We start from the raw sequence: 15,245 nt of genomic DNA, 5'->3' as shown, positions 1-15,245 counted from the left end.
GTCCGCCCGCGCAGCCTGCGAGAGGGGAACGCCCAACTCCCACAGCCGCCACCGCCGCCGAAGCCCCCGCCCTTCGTCTTGGCCAGGTCGCAGCGGGCGGGGGCTGAGGGGGAGGGGCAGGGCAAGGGCGCCCCTGGTGGCAGCTTGGCGTTGCGTGAGCGCTGGTAAAGCAGGTGTTTGGTGGAGTAGGCGTAGTTGGGGTCGGGCTTCTGCTTGTGCCAGTTGCTGTGGCGGGCGGGTTTGGGACTGCCCTGGGCGTGGTCGTCGAGGGAGACCAGGAGGCGGGGCTGGGGGTGGGGTTTGGGGCGGGGCCGGGTGAGGCCGTAGAAGGCATAGAGGCTCTCGTTACTTACCCCATGGGAGAGGGAGGTCAGGGCCTTGCGCATCTCGCCCTCTGTCATGGAGCGCGACACCTTCCCCTCGTCCTCGCCGCCCTCCAGCTCCGAGAAGGAGGAGCCGCTGTCGCCCACGCCGGCCGCTCCCAGGCCCCCGGGCCCAGCGGGGGGTCTCCTGGGGGGCCGGATGAGGCCGTGGGTGCTGGAGGACTTGCTGAAGGTCTTGACCAGCTTGTGTCCGGACCAGGTGTCCAGGCTGCTGGAAGAAGGGGAGGTGGTCAGGCTGTCTGTGTCCCCGTCCAGAGAGAGCTGGTCCTGGGTGAGGGAGGAGAGCGAGGCATCCTGGGAGGCCAGGGAGGGCTTCTTCAGGACCCCCGTGTAGAGAGCTACGTTGTCCTCGCAGGTGGGGGACGCCTCCAGACTCAGAGAATCTACAGAAGGGGAACACGTTACAGCAGTGATATGTGCAAGTCATAGACAAGTGCAGTCTCTGTTTAAGTGCAATTACAGTTTTCCAGACCCCAATTCAACTACTGTACATTTGTTACTCCAGATATCTGCACTCTCCAGTTTACTGCACACTGTCACAACAGTTCCAAGACAGTAAATTTATCAGGAGTGGATGTATAAATATATACTATATTAACTCATTTCATGCCGAGAGTGAATAAAGTCGCCCAAATTGTCAACATTCTAGGAGTGCCAAGAGTGACTTGATTCACCAAAAAATGTGTACATGATGATGCTTCATTTTGTAGCCAATCAAATGTATTGTTGCTAGGTAAATACCGCATACAACACTTGACACTCTCCTCTAGATGGTTTAGAGTGTTCCGGAAATCTTGGCAGTTAAGTGAGTTTTAACAATGTTTCAACCGTAGGTTAAAACCGCGGATTTGGGTTTTCTGACGTTCCGTACCTTCGGAGCCGTGCTTCTTGCCGTCCTCCACCTTGATGAGTTTCTTCCTGACGCGGCGGGTCGAGTTGACCAGCTTGTGGAGACGCTTGAACTTCACCGAGTCCTCGGACTGCTCGTCATCCGATTGCTCACGAGACTGAGAGGGAAGAGACAGATGGGACAGGGATGTCAAGGGGGGGGGGGACTCAAACACAGAAGGGGAGATAGAGAGAGGCAATCTGAAGAATACTGGCACCCCGAAACAACAACAACAACAACAACAACAACTAGAACGTTCTGTCAGAAAAGATGCGTCGTCGTCTCCTGGAATATTCGGCTGCTTGAACAGTACCTAGCCTTTATGAGACAACCATGTTACACACTTTATGCCTCGGCAAAAGCAGATACACCATCTTTGATGGTCACAACAGTAGAACACGTCATTTACACATCAAATCGTTACACGTGAGTGACACACACACACACACAGCTCAAAAGACGTTGAAGTGTTGAGGGTGGCAGTGAAGATAAGATGGTGTGCGTTTAGGATGGACAGTCAAGAGTTAGTGATATGAGAGCATGGAGAGACGGTGCATTGTGGGACACGTAGTTTGCCATTATAAAACACATTCGGGTAGCGTCCATAAAGCCATAAGAACACAGCACCTGAGAGGACAGTCAACAGATACAAGAGATATTCAGTGAGCTTGGTGTTTGCTTCTGCGGCAGTTTCTGGACTGTGTCTGCTGAAGCGAGCCTATTGGCAGTTAACTCCTGAGTAAATGGAGCGGGCCTGCGTCATTGTGCTGTTGCAGAGAGAGCTCCATTATGACTGTGTTTGTGTGTGTGTGTGTGAGAGGAAACGAGTAGCCTAACTGGGCACCGCAACTGCATTTGAAATCTAACTGAACACAGCAGACCAGAGAGAGTGGTAATGCAATGATGGTCATTCACAGCTTCATTAACCCAGAGCTTCTCTCACACTCACTCACACACAAACACACACACACACACACACACTCCGTATGGACACCATGTGATGTAAGATGAGGTTGGCCAAGAGGTGGTTTTGGCAGGGACCACAGTCCTTCTGGGGCAAAACCCCTTCATTTGTTTCTTGTTCCACTGGTTTCCACAGCAACACCAGAGTCTGGTCACAGTCAGCTGGCTCCACTGTTAGGGCCAAGGCTCATTGCAGCACTAGCAACGACACACAAACACACACACGCAAAGACACACACACGCATATACGCAATGACACATACACATACACAAAGACACACAAAGACACACACACACAGCTATGGCAAAACCCCAGCCTGCAGAGAATAGGTCTGTCAGCATCTCCCAAGTCTCCCCATGTGAAATGTTGCAGTCTTGTCTCACAACTCTCCCCTAACAAGAGGGAGCTGCTCTCTGTGTGCTGGGGTTAGACCACAAGGTCTGGGTCTGGGGGCTTCTGACACAGATACACACACACACAGCCAGGCTCCCATGCAGCAGGCGGACCACTGCACCGCACTGTAAGCAACTGGGGTCTAGACGCTTTTCACCAGAGCACGAGGTGCACCATGGCACCTGTCACTTTCGCCATTCCCCTTGACTTCAGCATTCTTGTGTGTGTGTGTGTGTGTGTGGCGGCTTTTAGCGCAACTAGAGCTCCGTGATCGGCAGAATTACCCATAAATCACTCTGGAGTCCCATAAAGGGGGGGGGGGGGGGGCATGCTTGACACTCCATTCCTCTGTCAACGAGGCGACCAGAGGAGGCTAGGGTCTACAAAACCTCTCATTTTGTTTTCTGACAACCTCTCAGCTTGTAAAAAAAACCACACAACCTCAACCTCTTCCCCCCTCTCTCCCCCCTCTCCCTCCCTTAAACCCTTAACCTTGACTATTCTTCTCCACCACACACACATCTGGCTGAAACCCTGCTCTTTTAGTTTCCACTTGGCCCAGAGGAGAGAGAGAATCATACTTGAAGAGACAGTACAGTAATAACAGGTCTGTGGAGGAGAGCATTTGAGAGGAGACAGGGGGGAGAGAGAGACAGATGAGCTAGCCCACAACAGCTTGGACCAGACCTGAAGCATCCTCCAACAATGCTTATTACTGAGGTATGGGACATTACTAAGTGCAGTGTGTGTGTTTGTGTGTGTGTGTGTGTGTGTGTGTGTGTTGTTATTTGGAAGGGGTTATCATTGTGGTGTGTGTGTCGATGTTGAGGTGTCGCAGTGTGTGTTAATTGTGTTACTTTCCCTGAGGGAGCTATTGAGCGTCGAGGTTAGAAGCAGCCAAAGGACAGCGGAAGCGAGAGAAGGCATTTTTCATAAAGAGATAGGAGGAGAAGAGAGGAGAAGAGAGACACGTCTGTCCCCTGTGGCTACATAACACGGCATGGGGGAGGGGAGGAGGTGACAATGACTTAGGTCCCACGATGCAGCCCTGAGGGACACCGCCCACACAAATGACCGGAGAGGGACCGTAAATCACCCCCCGGTCGAAAAGCTGCCGTCAGCGATCCAAACAAGAGGAACAATGTCACAGAGGTCACAGCCACGGTAACGACCCACACACACACACGAGCTGGAGCACGCGCACACACGCACGCACACACACACACACACACACTCATTTACTACCAGCCTCAAGGCGTGCTGCAGAAGCGATTATGTGGTAGAGCGTACATGGGCGCACCACCAAAGCTTGACACAGCCTCGCCAATTCGACTCCACCTAATCCACAAACTCAGTTAAGCCGGCATTCCAAGTATTCACACGCTGACCCAACTTCCTATGCCTGCAACGATGCAGGCCGCTCCCTACCCTCAAGAGAAACAGCCAAGAAAACATCGAAATCTAATCGGGCGCGTAGTTAAGTAGTTCATTGTGACTTGTTACTCACCCCTTTAGGCATTTAGGAGTGCGGTGTGCGTGCTAATTCCCAGACATCACCAGGGCATCAGGGCTGGCCCCGCTCTTATCAAAACCCCCAGGTTAGCCACCATGGTTTCTGCATATCCAGCATCGGGTTATGTCCAGTAACACACACACCCCCATACACACACTCCCGAATAGCGTCGGTGCACCCTTGCACACACACTTTGAAGACACACACACACGCACGCACACACACGGCCCGTTTGGCAAACGCAGCTCTGAGGAATGAAAGCGATCAGAGACTGTGTCGGAGTGGCTGGCTGGCGCTGTTGAGTAGCAGAGAAAAGGCGTGTTTGTATCTGGAGAACAATCCCAGCGTTTGAGCCCCCCTGACCCTGCCTTGGCCCCCACATCTCTAATGGCCAGCCCTGGAATGTGGGCTCTGATCAGAGGAGCAGAGAGAGAGAGAGAGAGAGAGAGAGAGAGAGAGACTGAAGGGAGGGAGAGAGAGAGAAATCGTAGGACAGAGAAACCACAGTGATGTGTGGATACACACGATAAAAATGCCCGTTAAACATTCGGAAGCTGGGGGGGGGGGGGGGGGGGGGGGTGACCTAATTCCATTTTTAAGAAGGGGGACTTTACCCCGACACCCCCCCGCCCCCAACCCCCTAGGCCAGAAAGAGCAGAGATATTTCCTGAAGTGATCCATTTTAAACCCTTACTGGAGTTTTAGCTGAGCCTCCTCCTCCTCCTCCTCCTCCCCCCCTCCTCCTCCTCCTCCTCCTCCTCAGGGGGAGTGAGAGGTCTTTGTGCTCCCTCGTTTCCTCTCTTCCTCCGGCCGCGCGTGCTAACCGGCCCCTAAAGACAGGCCAGAGTGTTCCTCGTGAACAATCCACCTCCAGTCATCCCTCCTTCCTCCCTCTCCCTGACTATCTGACACCCCCATCTATCAATCGTCTGGGACAGGAAGCAGGCCTCTTGCAAGCGGAGGGCAAGGCGAGGGTTAACAAGGGGGGGGGGGGGGGGGGAGCCCAAGAACTCAAACTTCTGGGTTTTCTGCACCATGCAATAGACCTTGACTTGAGCTGTTAGTTCCGAAAAAAACCCAGAAAAGTTTGCTTTCGAAGGCCAATTTAAAGCATGAATGAGTCTTGGTGCACAGATCAACATCGAAGAACACAGAGCCAGACTGCAGGCCACTGTCAAGGCTGTGGGTGGGTGCACACACACACACACACGCGCGCGCGCTTGCAGCCCTCCCCGCAAGCACTGACCCACCGCAAGGACACTGAATTCATATGGAATAGGACATTTTAGCATGCGAAAGGGCATACATTGAAACACAGCAAAGCGCAGATGTCATGCCAAGCCTGCTAGCTGTTCCACAGGAATGTTTAGCTTGGGCTACAGGCAGCGCATTTCCACGGCAACACAGATGGGCATGTCAATAAATGGGCAGATAGTTAATGTTTTTGTGATGTGGAAGAGGTCAGCCTGTGTGATGTGGAAGAGGTCCTCCACAGGAAGAGGTCAGCCTATGAGTGTGTGTGTGTGCGTGTGAGGGTCTGTATTAGTCTGTGAGTGCAGTGCAGTGTGTGTGTGCTTCTCAACCCTCAAAAGGGTTGAGAAGCAGGAAGCCCATCTGGACCAGGATCTGCTCTAGAGCCTCTGACCTACATGTGAAAATGCACGCACACACACACACACACACACTTACTTTCCACCTGTCAGCCCACACACACATAAGCACAGAACCTCAGGCCTACCAGACCTCTGCGCTCTCCAACCCCACAGAAAAGGAGGACCGAGCTCAGTCCTAAAGGACCGCTGGTCCGGGTCCAAAACAACCCAGAACATCCGCCCCCAACAGACCCACACCACAACACACAGCATCCTCCCAGTGTGAGGTCCTGTTATGTGAGCTGACACACACACACACACACACACACACACGGTCTGGAGGGGCACTTCAAAGAGATTTACGAGGGTTTAGGGGGCTTTCCTCGAGCGACCACAGCTGTAGAGGAAAATGCCCTGGACTATAGAGGGTCAAGTCAGTGCTCCATCAGCGTTCAGGGTGGAAGAATGGGCCTGCGGTTTGTTCAATGGCAATTAGCCCTCTGTTCACAATGACCACATGCTTTGGGAATACGCTTGAGTCCTAATATCCATAACACTTTGTTTTTTACACTATTTTTCACTATAGTAGACAAAATGGCTCACAAAAAACGACTCCTAAATGGGGGTTAAAATCAACAGGGTGAGATAGGACGCGAAACCGATCTCGCGTACCGTCTTCGAACGGAGTGACGGTACCCAGAGTGCTCAGCCCTAGGACCACCAGGGACCCCCCCCCCCCCCACCCCTCCCTCCCCTCCCCCCTGACAGCCACCTACTCCTAGCCAGGAAAGAGCTACCTCAGTCTGGGCATGAGTGGGCCATGTGTGCCCTGGGGCCAGCGAGTACAACAGTCCCCACCCTGGATGATTGCCGTGACCCCCAGCTATAGGGTGACAGAGGGAGGGAGAGAATGCATGCAGGGGCGGCATGCCAGAGTCTGGCTGACGAGAGAGCAGGGGGAATAGGAGGAGGGAGGGAAGAAGTAGGGCAAAGTGGATTGGGAGGTTTTTACTTAGGGGTCACGACTCCTCGAAGTCAATGTTCTCACACACACACACACGCACATTTCTCACCCACACACACACACACACACACACACGCCGCAGTGCTCAACAAGACAGGGATAGTGGCTTCCTCACGGCATAGAGTCGACTTTACGAGTACTTTGAATCAGACACACACACACACACACACACACACACACACACACACACACACACACACACACAACCCCAAGTGTTCCAAGATGGGTCGAAACAAAGATGGCCGCTCCTCTGTTTGACTTGGCTGTGGGGTGGATGTGATTGGGTGGGTGGGTGGGGGGTGAGGAGGAGTCACTGGGGAGGGGGTGAGAGGTCAGGGTGTGGGAGGGTACTTACGTTGCAGTTTGAGGACTGGTTTAGATTGGGACTGGATCCGTCAGTCCACTCTGCAGTGTCAGCACTGCTGGACTGTCTGCTGTGGTTCTCATACTCCTTCAGCTAGGGAGAACAAGAGGTTTAGAGAGAGAGACAGGGGGGGGGGCTGCCCGCTCTCACTCTGCAGTAAACTAGCTTCCTCTACACACGAGACACACACAGGAAAGACAACACACACACACACGACACAAGACCGGGTCAACAAAGACACACACAATCTGACACAGACTAACACAGACAGACATACACACACGCCAACACAAAACGCAAGTCACATTAACGCAAGTCAACACACATTAACGACAGGTAACACATCACAAAACATACACGGGCGTGTCCACAGTGGCCGCTCATTGATTCCCGGAGGTGGAATTGGTTTTGTCTCAGTGTCAATCACAGTGGAGGAGGGTATAGGGCAGGCCACCGCCCAATAGTACACCAGAGATTGAGGAAGGGGGGGGGTTGAGGAGGAGAATCAATGTCTGCCTTGTGGAGTGAGACCTAGTACCACAGTACTGCAATCACCTGAGCCATGCTCTCCCACAGAGAAACCACAAGGGGGGGGGGGGGGGGGGGGGAGAGGGAAGAGAGAGTGAGAGAGTGTAGAAATGAAGAGGAGTGGAAGAGAGGAGAAGAAGTGGAAAAATTTGAGGAGGGATAGCAAGAGGAAAGAAAAACAGAGGGAAGAAAGGAGAGAGGGAGAGGGAGAGAGAGAGAGAGAGAGAGAGAGAGCAAAAGAGGAGATGGGAGAGGAACCGAGAAGAAAAAAAGGGCAACTGAATGACAACTACCACCACATCCACAAAACACCCAGAGCATCACTCTAACCACCCCAGCAGAGAGGGCTACTGAGCAACCATGACCTGCTACCCCTACAGCATGACCGGGACCCCGCCACACACACCCCACAGACCCCCAAGCCCCTAGCACCCATCCACAGGAGCCTAAGCCAGGGGGTGTCTGGGGCTGCGTGTGCGTGTGTGTGTGTGTGTAGGTTGAGGGCAATGCGGGGTTACAATGCAAGGCCAGAAGAAGGTTAGTCAGAGTGAGTCGTTTTAGTAAAGCTGGGGTATGATGGATCGGGGGAGGGGGGGGGGGGGGGGGTGAGCCAGGCTAGCCCAGGATGCAGTGAGGGAGCTTGGGGGCTGGGGACAGGCTGAGGGTGGGAGTGGGGGTGGGGGGGTCCCTCTCCAGGCTCCTGGTTGAGGTGTCTGGGGAGGGGGACTGGGAGGAAGAGGGAGGAAGGTTGGGGGGGGGAGGGGGTTTGTCCCTACCCGAGCGAGAGCTTCTTCCACGGTGATCATCCTGTCCTTGACCATCATCATCAGCTGGATGCGTTCTTCGTCACTCATGGTGATCTCGCTGGCCACATAGCCTATGTCCTCGCCTGCAGGGGGGGGGGGGGTCAAAGGTCACTGACAGTTGGGGAAGAGTTCTGCTACAACACAGCATGACGGTATGAAATCAAAGAGAGAGAAAAAGAAAACAGAAAAGAATACAAAGCATCCTGTAGAGCATCTTTTTTTTTTTCCCTAATAAAAAAAATATTCGCATTTTGACATTTACATTTACTTCTGGGGTAAATACCAGTTAGACGGCTGATTGTCCCATAAATCCTAATGATTAGGATGTACCTTTAGACGTCTGGCGCATGACTCCCTTCTGAGACTTGCGGAAGTTCTGCCAGAAGGATTTGTTCTTCTTCTTATTGTCCCATTTACCTGCAGAGAGGAACACACACACACACACACACACGCAGTGAGATACAATACAATAGCTTAACTGCTCCAACCTTCTTTTCTTTGCACAAACCATTTACATTTATACCATTTAGCAGACGCCTTTATCAAAAGCGACTTACAACAAATACATTTGTTTCAGTAAGTGAATCATCTATCCATCAGTCATCATAAGATAAAGTCATCAATGCTCAGACCAGGGGCCATAGGCAGTCACAATGCTAGAAGAAGGATTTTCTTTTTTAATTAACAGGAGAGAAACTTGTACAGGGGGGTAGTGGGGGTGAAGAGGTCTTTAGGAGGGACCGTTAAGATGTAGCCTGAAGAGATGGGTCTTCAATCTACGGCCCAATGTAAATAGCAGCTAATATCCTCCCTCTGGTCTGTGTGTGTGTACAGCCCTGCTGCACTTAGCTCCAACAGGGCTCCTAAGAGACACCATGTTTAGGGAGAGCCAGGGCTGCTGTGTGTGTTTACAGGGAGAGGAAGGAAGCTCAAGGTTTGGGGTGATTCTCTGACTAAGAATGACACACACACACACACACACACACACACACAGTAAGACCATCTCTGTAAACAGTGTTCTGGAGAGCGAGTGTGAGTGAGTCAGGCTGTTTACAGTATAAGGTGTGTGTGTGTGTGTGTGTTCATGCTGTATATATGTGTTTGTGTAGTCATACTGTATGTGTATGTTCATGCTGTGTGTATAGTCATACTGTGTGTGTGTGTGTGTGTGACCCCTATATATCCCCCTTCCTGCACCCCTTCCTCTCCTCCATCTCAGCGCCTTTACTGAAGAACTAAACACATCTGTCTGTTGTCCATCGTATGCTTTATGCCTCATTTCCTACACCAGTATCCATCTTTATATCGGGGTTCAAGAACAGTTCAAAAGCGTATGAATGGGGTGTGTGTGTGTGTGTGTGCGCGCGTGCCTGTACATGTATAGTACTGCACAAGTGTGAGAGACATTGTAACACTCATGAATACAAGGCCACATTACTACAGCGGTTAAGCCCCCCCCAGGGCCTCTTTTCTGGTTCCTTCTCCCCAGCCGTGAGTCACCTGTCAGGGGATAGACTCCGGCAGCGTGCCCCCTGAGGGCTCCAGGCAGGTGACATTTACTAGGGCAGGGCTGGGAGAACTGTGTCTCTCCCAAGGTCTTGATATCAGACCTGTTGTCCACAGCCAGGAACCACAGCCACAACAGGCTGAAGGTCAGGATAACAATACCTCAGGAGTGTGTCCTCCACCCTCCGTCCTCCACCCCCCACCCAGCTAGTTCTCTCTCCCTCCCTTTCTCTGTCTCCTCTCTCTCTCATTCTCATGGGTTCTCTCTCTCTCTCTCTCTCTCTCTCTCTCTCTCACTATGTATTTCTCATTTCTCTCTCTCCATGGCTTTAATTAGTCCTCCCAGGGCTGACAAGGAGCCTCTGGAAACACACCCAGACACAGACACACACACACACCAGCTGCACAACACACACTATTCAGAATTCCATTCAGAATCTGAACCTGAACTTAGTCCAACCCCGCTAGATTGCTACTTTATGCAGCGACAGAAAACAGAGGTCTTATCATTTAGTGTGGGAATGATACTGACCTCCAGATCCGTCTTCAGAGCTGGACTTGTGCAGAGACATCCTGGAAAAGAACAAAGAGACAGGGAGAGAGAGAGAGAAAGAGGGTCAACATCAGACAAACACTAGCTGTCTCAATAGCAACCCCTCAGCATCACACATCATCATCATCAACATCCTCATCAGCTGCCATATGTGTCCTAAACACTTGGGTGTTCCCACTGTCCAAGTCTCTCTAAGCTGGAACATCTGGTCCTGTTCTGATGTGACAGCGAGGTTGTCTGGAGTTTTATGGTTGTTTTTGCCGTGGCTGCTGTTCTGTGTGTTCACCACTAGAGGGCAGTGGTGGAGCTCTACAGGCAGACCCTGGCTCTTGAGGCTCTGGCACCAGGAGAGGAGAGGAGAGGAGAGGAGAGGAGCAGAATAGGGGAGGAGAGAAGAGAGGAGGGGAAGGGAGAGGGAGGAAGAGGGAAGAAGGGATGAGAGTGGGGGAAAAGAGGGAGGCAGGGAAGGGAGGAGAAGACAGGAGAGAAAAAAAACGAGGGAAGGAGAAGAGCAGACAGAGGGAAGAAACCACAGGGCAGAGTCAGCCTGTTTGTGTTTCCACCTCCCTCCTCAGGATAGACAGAGTCACGAGGAGAGAGAGGGGGGGGGGGGAGAGAGAGAGAGAGAACATGGAAAATAACTGGAGCGAGGAATGGGGATGTAAGATCCTCTCTCTTTCTCCCTCATTCTAATCTCACAGTCCTCACAGGATTTCTAGAAACCTCTGTAGTTCTATTGAGACCTCGGGGACATAGGGCACTGTCATGGTACAGTTCTGTTAATACACAGACAAGCTAACTATGCCAGGGCCACTCATACTGTACATGACCCCAAACGACTTGAGTCTAAGACCCACGTTTGAGCTTCTGTTCTCTCCCTAGTCACATGCTAACCACGGCTAACTCTCGCTAACGAGCAATACAAATACAAACCCATGCTAACCACAGCTAACTATTGGTAACCAGCTCTAAGTCCTAACATATGCGAACCACGGCTAACTCTTGCTAACCATCGCTAAAACTCCCAAACACATGCCACCCACGGCTAATCTCCGCTAACTCTGCCCCTTCTTTTGGAGGAAAGAGACATCCACATCTGTGGCTGTCTGTTTTAATACCACTGGGGCTATGGGGGAGCTGATGAAGTCCATTTGTTCAGGACTTCAGAGGGAGCGGGTTGAGAGACAGACAGTGGATGTTGGAGTCTGAGGGAAAAGCTGCGTTCAGGACTGCCGGTGGTGTTGAAGTGTGTTTGGAAATGTTTCTGAGGAGTTTCCGTCGCTGGCTGGTGTGGCATCAATCTGTGTTCATCTGTTTCTGACTGACTACACTGTCGTATGAGTTTTTGAAGTGATGGCTGCTTATTATGATAAAAAATAGTTTTGACTGCATTTAAGACCATGTCAGTGGTGTGTGTGTGTGTGTGTGTATGTGTGTGTGCGCGTGCGTGTGTGTACTAGTATGTACGGTATACAGTGTGTGTCTATGGTATTGTCTGTCTGGCAGTGTGTCTATGGCTGTGTGTGTGTGTGTGTGTGTGTGTGTGTGTGTAGCCTCTGAGTCAGTCCTCCCCCAAGCTAGCTGAATTACGGTCGAAGACATTAATCATAGAAGAGTGTCTGTGTGTGTGTGTGTGTGTGTGTGTGTGTGTGTGTGTGGGGGGGTTAAAGATGTGAGGTTGTCCACCCGAGCCCTCAGAGCCCCATTAAGTCAGTCTTCATCATACACCCACACACACACCCTTCTCCTGAGGGAGATAAACACCTGTCCTCTCTGCTAAAGACATCTCACGCACGCACACACACACACACACACACACACACACGCGCGCAGAGGAGGTAGAGACAGGTGGTTGTCAGTTAGGGTGGAGGCAAGCGAGACAGTTTGACAGAAACAAAACAAGTCAGACAGGTATTATCCTCCACCATCTCCCTGTGTGTGTGTGTGTGTGTGTGTGTGCCAGCATGACCGCTGTCTTGCACGATGGGAAAGTTTAGAAGTGCTTAAAGCCTGGCTACCATGGCGATATAATGAGATGCTAATTGAATGGAGGCCTGTGTGCATGGCCCCCCCCCCCTCCCCACCATATCCCCCTCTTTCTCTCTGTCAGTTAGTTAGGCCCCAGTGGGCTAGCGAGGGCCCAGGCTAATGCTAATAGGACTTCCTCAACAGAAGGACTTTATTCTCTAGTCTTGCTCTTAACCTGCGCACACACACGCACACGCACAGACACAGCCACACACGCACAGACAGTCACACACACACACACACAGAGAGAGACACACACACACACACAGACACATTTATAGAGGCTGCTGAATATATCTGCCTCGACACTGTCAGCCAGGACCATTGTGTGTCGAGGGCAACTTAATTGGTTTAAGCCTAAATCTCGGCATGCTTTTCCATTTCCATCCTCACACTGAGTGAGTTGGACGAGGTGGAACAGCTTTTTAAAAGCGCTTGGCTCTGTGTTTAGCAAACCTTTTAACGGTTTGCACAGGGAAAACAAACCGCTGCAGGCTATATAGCGTGACGCTGTGAGAACATGAGTGTGCTCCATCGTCAAGTCAGGCTTCTCTCTGGGCGGAGAGGGCGAGTAATTATCTCATGATCACCCATGAGAGAAGGGAGTGTGAAGCATAAAGCAATCTCTGACTCAGTGTGTGTGTGTGTGTGTGTGTGTGTGTGTGTGTGTGTGTGTGTTTAGTTTGATTTACCATCATAGGTGAGGCAATACTCTGGAGAAATCACACATTGATTGTTTGGCCTATGAGTTGGTGTTTTCAGAGTTGTACGTGCAGTTTGAGAACTTTTTTAAAACATTTTTATTGTAGACTGTATTGGTGCCAAAGAGGCGCCTTCCACTCCACACACACACACACACACACACACACCTCTTAGAGCCAGACGCGCACACACACACACCCACACACCTCTAAAGGGTAATGAAGCAGTAAGGAAAAAAAGCTCTCAGCGGGTAGGGTACAGTCTGCGCACAGAAACACAAACCACACACACACACACATCAATCTTCTCTCTCACTAACATCTCCTAACTCACAGCATGAGGGCTAACACACTGAGGGGAACTATGCGTAGCCAACAACAACAAGACAGTGGACCAGAGACTAGAGGATGTGTGTGTGTGTGTGTGTGTGTGTGTGTGTGTGTGGAGAGCTCCCTCAGAGAAAAGATGACCTAATAATAATGATATAAGCAGGTATCATGTGATATCATTTGGCCTGTTTATTATATATATATATTTAACTGTGGCTCTGTGAGAATGTCAACAGCTGCTGGCTCGCAATACCACCTCCTCATCCTGGGGAGAATGCTGACGAGGAAAGCACACACACACACACACACACACACACAAGGCCCAGGGAGGTCCTGGCAGTGCGGCAGTGTGTGTTTTACAAGGGCATGTCTATCTGGGCATGTGTTTTTAGCATTCAGTGTACAGTCTGTGTGTGTGTGTGTGTGTGTGTGTGTGTGTGTGTTTACGACCCAACCACCTGGTGTGAGATGGGTCCTGGTGTTCCTGTCCAGGGAACAATGACACCCACGGGACTTCAGCCAGAGGAAGAGCACTAGGATGACCTCCTCTAGAAGCTCAAGGTAAAGATCAAGGGTTGCGGGGGGATATCCTTGACGAGAGGGCCACTGAGGACAGGTCATCCCGACAGGACGCGCACACACACACACACACACACACACAGCTGTGTCCTATCATAAACAGTGCACCAAAGTTCCATGCAGGCCACAACCCCATGTGACACATGTTATGCTGACATTGCAGTTTTCCCATCATGGCAACATGTTGACCAAACAGACGGTTGTCATGGTACGGCCTACATTCTGAACATCAAACCTGTGTGATCTTAAAAAGAAAGATCAGAGACTTCTGAACCTCTGAATCTAGACAGGATTAATACATTGACCTCACCTGAGAAGTGCTACCCAGAGCAATGCTGGCCCATTGAAACCATTATCAAAGTCATTGGCCGGCCTGCCTGCCTGCCTGCCTGCCTGCCTGTCTGCCTGTCTGCCTGTCTGTCTGCCTGCCTGCCTGTCTGCCTGCCTGCGGCCCAGCTATGCATCATCCCTGTCTGTCTGTGGCCCGGGTGGGTATCATCCCTGTCTGTCTGTGGCCCGGGTGGGTATCATCCCTGGCTATCTGTCTGTCTGCCCATCAAAGGCGGGTCACCTCTGTTGCCCTCTCCGAGCGCTGGGCCTGTCTCAGTCCACTCTCTCCTCAGCCAACAATAACCGCCCATCCATCATCTTCATCAGCAGGGAAGTGCCACCCTTGAGCCCTCCCCCCCGGACCCCCCGTTCCCAGTGTGTTCTGTCATCGCCTCGCTTCGAGCACCCTGCATACCCTGCATTATGGGAGCTGTGCCCTGGGGGGGGGGGGGGGGGGGGGGGGTTAGGGTGGCATGGCCAGGCCAGAGGAAGTCTGGGTAATGTCCTGTGGGGCCATTGTCCCGTAAGGGGGAGGTGATGATAGGACCCGGGGGAGAGGAGGAATGTGTTTGAAGAGGGTGAGGGAGAGAGAGAGAGAGAGAGAGAGAGAGAGAGAGAGAGAGAGAGAGAGAGAGAGGGGGAGAGAGAGAGAGAGAGAGAGAGAGAGGGAGAGAGAGGGGGAGAGAGTGAGAGTGAGTGTGTGTGTGTGTGTGTGTGTGTGTGTGTGTGTGTGTGTGTGTGTCTGTCAGGAGGGTACGGTAT

The 15,245-nt window shown here is 51.8% G+C and overlaps 1 protein-coding gene across 3 annotated transcripts in view; it reads right to left on the bottom strand.

Moving 5' to 3' along the window:
• LOC310818459 (SAM and SH3 domain-containing protein 1-like) overlaps nt 1–15,245 on the bottom strand; it is a 163,146-nt gene that overhangs the window by 19,259 nt on the left and 128,642 nt on the right. For all 3 annotated transcript variants that reach the window (XM_083689405.1, XM_083689406.1, XM_083689407.1), the window contains exons 5-10: nt 10,495–10,535; nt 8,787–8,873; nt 8,427–8,539; nt 7,114–7,215; nt 1,255–1,390; nt 354–766 (exon numbers count right to left, since the gene is read on the bottom strand). In XM_083689405.1, coding sequence (XP_083545531.1) covers nt 354–766; nt 1,255–1,390; nt 7,114–7,215; nt 8,427–8,539; nt 8,787–8,873; nt 10,495–10,535 — 892 coding nt within the window. The remainder of the gene's footprint in view (nt 1–353; nt 767–1,254; nt 1,391–7,113; nt 7,216–8,426; nt 8,540–8,786; nt 8,874–10,494; nt 10,536–15,245) is intronic.

Source organism: Argentina silus (genome assembly GCF_951799395.1).
Source record: "Argentina silus genome assembly, chromosome: 17".
NCBI classification, from domain to species: domain Eukaryota; kingdom Metazoa; phylum Chordata; class Actinopteri; order Argentiniformes; family Argentinidae; genus Argentina; species Argentina silus.
The sequence above is the reverse complement of the archived record's forward strand: the minus strand, read 5'-3'. Positions and strand labels throughout refer to the sequence as shown.